This window comes from Stenella coeruleoalba (assembly GCF_951394435.1).
Source record: "Stenella coeruleoalba genome assembly, chromosome: 16".
Taxonomy (NCBI): domain Eukaryota; kingdom Metazoa; phylum Chordata; class Mammalia; order Artiodactyla; family Delphinidae; genus Stenella; species Stenella coeruleoalba.
The window spans coordinates 33,148,037-33,155,644 of record NC_137162.1 but is presented as its reverse complement, the minus strand read 5'-3'; the positions used below and the strand labels follow the sequence as shown (position 1 = coordinate 33,155,644).

Here is a 7,608-nt window from a genome sequence, read left to right as displayed (position 1 = left end):
AAGTCTGGAATCCTAATCCTAATCCTAATCCTCAAATGATTCCTTAGAAAACTCCAGGGAACACAGACATTTGAGTGCAAAGAGATTCACTTATCCCCACACATATTTTTACCTGTACTGAATGTTTTATGTTTACGTGGGGGAGGGGAGGGGAGGGGAGGGGAAGGGAGGGGAGGGGAGGGGAGGAGAGTGGTGCAAACTAAACTCTAAGAGTTGAAGGCTGAGTGAGTTAATAGGAAGTTTCCTAATGAAACGACACCCTCCGTGTTGCTACAAAATATTTCATTCTGATTCGCCATCACAGTAACCTGAAATGTAGAAAACAAAGATATTAATGACAGAAATATGGAGCTGGTGTTAAATGTAGAGAGTGAATATTCGATGACCTTAGGGCTCGGCTTTGTTCAAATGCTTCTTGTAAGGTTATAGCTAGATATGGCTCTAATTCATAAACATCTTCAAGGCTTTCTGAAACCCTCTGAATTTCTCTGGGGGTGATGGGGTGGGCCCCAGAGCATAGGATCTCCTGTATCAAAGTGCTGTTTTTTACCTGTCTTAAATTTGCCTCACTGCATTTCACAGGGATGTGGGTATGTCCTCCTGTTTCAGGAAGTGAGGGCCAAGTCAGCCTGACCTCAGCTACTCTGTTAGCAGTTTTATAGAGTGTTCACCATGTCCTGTGTCATATGTCACCAGGCGGTGCCACAAGGGGCTTCAGAGTCACAAAACCACTTTGGTTTGCATCCAAGTCAGCTATCTATTGAAGATCTTGGGCAACCTTCGTAATCTTTCTCAGCCTCTGTTTTCTCATCTTGTAGAACGTGGATAATGAGAATACCTACTTCATGAGGTGTCTCCAGGATTAAGTGAGATAAGGCAGGCAAAGGGCTTGGTGTGGAGCCTGGCTGGGGTGAGATCCTGCCCTACACTTAGGCTGCCCCTGGGTGAAACATGAAAATCTTATTTATTTACTTGTTTGGTCTGCATTCATATCTGTTTGGTGTAGTGTGGGTTAGCTAGTTAGATGACCAACAGAGAAGTTCAGTTTTGTTCCCTTTTTCCCCCCACAATTTAGCATTACCCTGTTTGGATTTTGAAACCCAGTTTCCCATGGGAGTGAGTGTCTATTCAAAATAAAATGTGCACTTTCTTCCAGAATATTACTGGCTTTTAAATCAAGATCAGACAAGAGTAATAGCCATAAAAAGATTCAATGGGTGTTCCAGGGGATCTCAAAAAACGTAAGTGAGGAAAACCAGCTAGTCAACTTACTGGATATTTAGTTCCATATCAGAAAAAGAGCATTTGTTGAAATCACTCTCTTTTGAACTTGCTATGGTGATGTCTCTCTTTAAGTTGTTTTTACACCAAATGCCACATTCAATGCCCAGCTCTTCACTGGGGCCACTCAATTCCCCAGACAATATTAATCTAGTCAAAATGGTTTTTTGGGTAGTGCAGCCAGGAGCAAAATCATGTGACCACAGACTGAGCCTAAGGCGGCAGATAAAAAGGAAGCGTCTGTCCCCTGCAGTTTTACTTAATTAAAAGTGCCAAGGTTTTGGAAAAAGGCTTTTGCCCACTCCTTCTGCATCGTCCCCATGATAAGGCCAGTGAAAGATCTGGTCAGGAGGGATGAAGACGGGCTCAGAGGGGGCTCCCAGGACGCCCTGTCTTCTCTCGCATGCAGATGAAATGCATCTCAGGGCATGCAGACCCGGGGACCCTTAAGGGCGAGCAGCCGGTGCCCTGTTCCCACACAGCACTCACCATTGTGAGCGATCAGCCGGTACTGCCTGGCCAGGCACAGCTCCTCCTGCCTCTGCCTCACGATTCTCTGCACCTCCGGGGAAAAGCCGTTCAGGTCACGGGCGAACACGAAGGAGTAGCTGTCAGCGCAGGTACCATCGAGGTTCAGGAGGCGGCAGGAGTACTGCACAGCATAGGTGTCATAGTCCGTGTCAATGATCCAGTGGTCATCGTCTGCAAGGCAGAAAGCCATGGGGCCACTACATCTCCCTCCGCCACTCAGATGTCAAGGAAACTTACTGCCTGGCCCCGGAAGCCAGCCACTTCCCAAAACTGGATTCAGGAGTTAGGAAGCAGGAGACTACAGAGAATTCTGACAGCTCTTAGAAAATCGGGACCATGAGAAAGGATCTTGTCCTTTACAGGAAAAAATACTGGAGTCGGTGGTGGGGGGAACCTCATTCACTTTAATAATTCTTTCTCTCCCTGATGATAAATGTGATCGTATCTTTCCAAAGAACAATCGAGAATGTGGACCCATCAAAACCACAGCCTAGACCTTTCTACTGATGTCTCCTCCATCTACCCTCTGACAATATCTTGTGCCTTTGTGGCTGATATTGACGGCCACCAACGTATGTCACCCCCAACAGCAGGATGAATCCTTGGCACTGATCCGTATCAGCTAGTTCCCGGCCCTCTCACTATCCACACTGCTCTCCTGCCTCTCAGTCCACTGGGTGATCTGGTTCATGGCTTTTCTGGCTCCACCCTAATTCTGGCTTAGTAACCCGACTCACTTCTCCAAGCTGGCAAAAGAGGGTATGTTCTGCCTTGAGGGCACAAGATGCCTACCCTCTGACATCAGATATTCTTTCTTAGAGCTCATACTCTTCAGAGCTCTCCTGACAGAGGCAGAGCTGAGCCCTTGAAGAATTTAGACTATATTTCTTCCTAAGACTGGGATGTAAGCCATGAAGCGTAAGTGTAAACAAAGGTGGTACTAACGTCAATAAAGACAGGATGGGGAAACCACGTTAGTAAGAATGTATGTGAGAGGTTTGTCATGGAGAAACAACAATGTGGATATCCAAACACCTCACATTTGGTAAAATGTGTCACATCTCTGCTTAACATTCTTGTTGATGTATAACCATGACCAAGACTTTCTGAGCACTTAGTTAAGTATCAGTCACTGTATGGACACTTTCTGTGCTTTCTCAATTATTTTTCACAACGACCTGAAAGTGCACACTATCATCCCCATTTTCCAGATAAGGAAACTGAGGCACAGAGAAATTAAGTAATTCACCCAGTATCACCAAGAGCAGGACAGAACTGAGTTTCATTCTGACTCTGGAGCCCCCATACCTAACCTCTACACCACGCTGTCTCCAGGCGATAAATAAACTGGGGGCAACAGGGGATAAGAAACTAGAAATGCAAAGCCTCCGTGTCTCCATTTCACACCCAGGTCATGAGGCAAGTGATGATCTCTGCTCTATGTCATGTTCTGTGCTGCAGGAACGCAGGGGAACCTGGATCCCCCAGCACTAAGGGTGTAAGGGAGATCGCTAATCCTCGCCTAAGTCACCTCTGGGTGTGCCTCTTGGCTCTGAGAACCCTGGGAGTCCCTGCCTAGAAGGGGCTCAGCCCAAACCCATACCCTGTAGGAGAGCTGCACAGCGGTGGGTGGTGAGGCCCCTCTTCAGCCCACTGCAGGCCCGCCAGGAGGAAGACTGAGCCACCCCTGAACCTCCCAGGCTTTCCCATGGGGAATGTGTCAGACACCGGGATGTGGGGGTCAGGGGAAGCCATACGACTGCTCGGCGGTGGCCATGCTCGTCTGTTTGATAAGATGCAGATTCTAAAAATTAGTAACCTTGTGCCCCGTGGTACTGATTTTTGTAATCCATTATCAGAAGAGTTTATCTTTTACTCTAAATGGATCACTTCTGGAAGTTTCGCTGCGTTATTTGAAAAAATCTTTATTACCTCTAAGGATAAAAGCTTTTTTCCCCTCATTGAATAGCAACTCCATATGTACAGTGTAAATCAATACTGAAGATGCAATTCGATAAAAAAAAAAAGTAAAAACTCATCTAACACAACTGTAGAGGAAGTCAAGGTGTGCGTGCCCCGTGTAGATGGGCTGCATGAAAGGACACTTCTGCCCTGGCTCACCAAGCTAAGAGTCCCCCTGAACAGCCCTCTGGGGCCTATCTCCCAGGAGAGTTCCAACAGTAGTCTGTAAAACTGTAAAAACTGGTTTGTATTAGGAGTCCCTGCTGTTCAGGGCCACCTAATCCTGACCTGGGAGCTGGAACCCCTGGCTTCTGACACTGGCTCTCACAAACTTGTTGCATGACCTTGGACAAAGCCCTACCTTCTCTTGACCTCAGTTTATTCATCTGCATGTTGAACCCCCTTCACAGGGTTAACTCTCCATCTCTGTGGTTCCATGATATGTCTCCTGTGGCCTGCATTACTCTCTAGGTACCAAGTAGACTGCAGATTTGAAACTTAGGAGAAATGAGGAAAAAGTGGAAAGAGCATGTACATGTATGCTCTCGAACATCTACGTCAGGCTGAATTTTAGGATGCTCTTCTGAGAGTTCTTAACACCCTGCTCCCCATGTGAGTTTCAGGGCTTGGGAGAAAGGGAAGAGGTCACTGTCACCCAGAGCACTGTGCCTGGCTCAGAATCTCAGCAGCGGCAGGTAGGGCACCTTGGAGTGAGTCAACCCTGTGCATAAATGCTCCCTGCGTCCTTGGATGAGAGTCTCTGAGCCTCTGCTGGGCCCCTGGTAGTCAAGCTGTTTCAGGGATTCAGCCTAAAGAAATGGAGGAAATGCAAAACCAGGTTGGGTGGTGATGTGAGTTGGGTCTTGAGGAGGTGGGTGGTCTAAGCATGGAGAAGGCCACACCCCCTGGCACACTGGCCTTATGGGTAAATGGCAGGAGGAGGTCACGTGACAGGCCCAAGAGCCTTTTGAGCTTGGGCCAGGTTTTTGAGCTGGGGGATGGGGTGGGCGCAGTGAAGGGGCCTGGCTGCTTGCAGTTTCACCCCTCTAGCTTTAAGCCCTGCTGAGAGTTCTGGTTGCTTACAGACCGTTCTTCCCAAGGGTGCCACTAGAGGAGAAACCCAGCCTTTTGGCTAGGTATGTCTCCCATCCTCCAAGACAGTCCCACTAAGCCGACTACTTACTTCCTTTCTGGAGAAAGGACGCTACGCCCCAGTACTTCATCTTGAACTTGGCAGGGTCCTCGGTGTCTGTGAAGGTGCCCAGCATGTCTGCGCACAGGTCCCAGCTACTGCAGAAGCCAAGGGGATCATGAGCCAGGCTGGGCGAAGGGCTCCCTGCATCCCACCCCGGGTGCTCCCGTCCCTCCCCAAACAGGGTTTGGTGCTCAGCCCGGGGGACCCTGCAGCGCAGAGCGCAGCCCCCCATAGGTCACTGACTTAAAGAGACGGACTCGGCCCTTGGCCGTGGCTGTCATGTGGCCATTCTCGTTCATGAACTGGGCGACGATGTTGTCCTGCAGAAAGAGGCCCTTGGGGTCCTTCTTGGCCATGGCATACCAGGTGCCGGAGAACTGGGGAAGGGAGTAGAGCAGCGTTTGGTGTCCGGGAGCGCATGGCCGGCCGCCGGTAAAGGGGAACAGGGCGCATCCGGGACGCAGATACCTACGCGATCCTTGTCGAAGTTCTCTTTGACTCGGAAGCTGCTCACCCGGCAGTCGCGCTCCGCCCGGACGCTGCCCAGCGCCGCCAGTAGCACCAGCGCCCACACCCACTCCATCTTGCTCAGGAGTCCGCCCTGAGGGAACCGCGCGCCGTGAGCGCCTGGCGGCCGGACCAGCCGACGCGCCACTGCCAGTCCCTAGACCCCATCCCGCCCGCGCCGAGCCCTCATCCCGCCGGCCCCCGGTCCCCCATCCCTCCTGCCCCCGTACCCCCATCCCGTTCATCCCGGCCCCCTGTCCCTCCCGCGCCTGCCCCCCCGGTCCCGCCGGGCCGCCGCTCACGGTCGGGAGCTGCGCTCAAGCCTGGTCGCGGGTCCGGGCGCGCGTGGAGCTAGGGAGGCGAGCTGGGGCCGCCCGGCCGCATTATATAAAGCTCCGGGGGGAGGGGGTCGCGCTTTCGTAACTGCGCGGGATGAAAGACCGAGGGGGAGGCGCCGGGGCCGGCGGGCCAGGACTTGCATAACGCGCCCTGACTCACCGACGCCTGGGCGCGGGGAGGGTGCCTTTGGGCGAGAGCCTCACCTCCAGCGCCGCCCGGGGCTTGTGGAGCTGCCGCGTGGGGTGGCCTCGGCGGAGCCCAACTCTCCGGCGGCGGCGAGCCGCGGGAACCAGCCCTGGCCTAGTTACCCAACACGGGTGCCAGCTGCGGCCTGGGGTGGCCTCGGGGCCCAATTTCTCTGGCCGGAGGCTCAGGTCGGTCTGGCGGGAAGACCGTGGCCTCCCAGAGCGAGGGGCATCTGCGGTGCTGCCCGGTGCGTTAGTGCCTGGGCCGGGCCGTGCGCAACTGGCCCCTCGGCCCTCTGAGGGCTACTTGTGCAGCGGTCTGGGACTGTTTCCGCCAAGTAGTTTTTCATTTTATAAAGGATGTCTTTTACTCTCTTTCAGGGGAGTTGTGGTGCTCTCTGGATCAATATTTGTTCTTTAGTTTCAACATCTTTAGAAGCATTAAAACCCTCCCTGTTAAATATTCTCCAGAAACGCAACCCTGGTCAGGACAGGAAATATTTTAGCAACCTCGGTGGTCGCCTACTTACTCTGTGACACTTCACTCAAGCCACTTGGAAACACACCTACCAATTGTTTATGCTGCAATTTTATTTCAAAGCCAGAATGGAATTTTGTTTTGTTTTCAAAACAGCTAAGGTGAATTGACTGAGGAGAGGAGAAGAGGGGGAGGTGAACAAACTCTATAACGTCAATGGACAATTAAGTCGAAGTGCTGTGACTAGCTATGTGATTTTGTGCAGTCGTGGCACAATTCACTGACCGTGTTTTTCTCTTTCTATTCAGAGTTAAGAGTTCCTCTACTCTGATCAAAGCAGTCAGAAGATGCAGCTTTGGACTGAATGAGAATTAGGGATATGGCAAAGAGCTATTTTTTTTGTAAAGATGCCTGCTGTACACTATCAGCTGTGTCTCCATGGCCCAAACTGGAAAGGACCGAGATGAATGTGGTCCATTTTGCTACCGCCAGACCTGAAATAAGAGCGGGTGGAGGTAGAGGAGGGTGGCTGCCAAACAGAGACATAAAGACTTGATGGTCTTCACAGGGCATTCGGGTTACTTCTGAGCCTCCTGAAAAAAAACACCTGTGGCTCCTGCCACTTTCCTGTGACTCTCGGGCTGTCTCGGGAGTGCCAACGATGATGCAATTAACTCCTTACTGCCTCCTTCTTCCTGCTAAGAAAGCCCTGTTTCAGGCCTACCAGCTAACTAGGAGGTCTTCTGGTGAGGTTAATTTTATCACAAGATGTATAATCCCAAACAGCTCAAATAAGGTCTGCTCCAGAGCTGCTCCTGCAGGGACCCCGCGTGTGGCCATACATGTGGTAGTACCTATGCTCCCTAGGTGGGAAAGGACTTTAGGGTACCTCTCTATCTCGTGTCCAATGCGTGGATCCCCTCTTTGACATTCCAAAGTAGAGATCTATCAGCCTGTCCTCCAGCACCTCCAGTGATGGAGAGCTCCTGGCTGAGCCCAATTGCCTTTGGACCGTTATGAGTGCCAGAAAAGTTCTCCTCATTCTCCCAGCCCTTGTCAACTGTGACTGCCAGAAAAGTTCTCCTCATTCTCCCAGCCCTTGTCAACTGTTTCTTCCAGAGCGTATTCTT

At 51.3% G+C, this 7,608-nt stretch overlaps 1 protein-coding gene across 3 annotated transcripts; it reads right to left on the bottom strand.

Moving 5' to 3' along the window:
- Positions 1-26: 26 nt before the first annotated feature.
- RBP4 (retinol binding protein 4) lies at positions 27-6,066 on the bottom strand. Of its 3 annotated transcripts, none has more exons than XM_079900296.1 (6): positions 6,019-6,066; positions 5,442-5,570; positions 5,213-5,346; positions 4,958-5,064; positions 1,771-1,983; positions 27-308 (listed from the first exon to the last, which is right to left on the bottom strand). In XM_079900296.1, exons 2-6 carry the CDS (start codon positions 5,550-5,552, stop codon positions 283-285), a joined length of 591 nt encoding a protein of 196 aa, XP_079756422.1. In that variant the 5' UTR covers positions 5,553-5,570; positions 6,019-6,066; the 3' UTR covers positions 27-282. The 3 variants fall into 3 exon arrangements, with proteins under 3 accessions (XP_079756422.1, XP_079756421.1, XP_079756423.1); XM_079900295.1 differs by lacking the exon at positions 6,019-6,066 and adding an exon at positions 5,779-5,895; XM_079900297.1 differs by lacking the exon at positions 6,019-6,066 and adding an exon at positions 5,779-5,895 and having other exon boundaries at positions 4,958-5,061.
- Between the last annotated feature and the right edge of the window lie 1,542 nt (positions 6,067-7,608).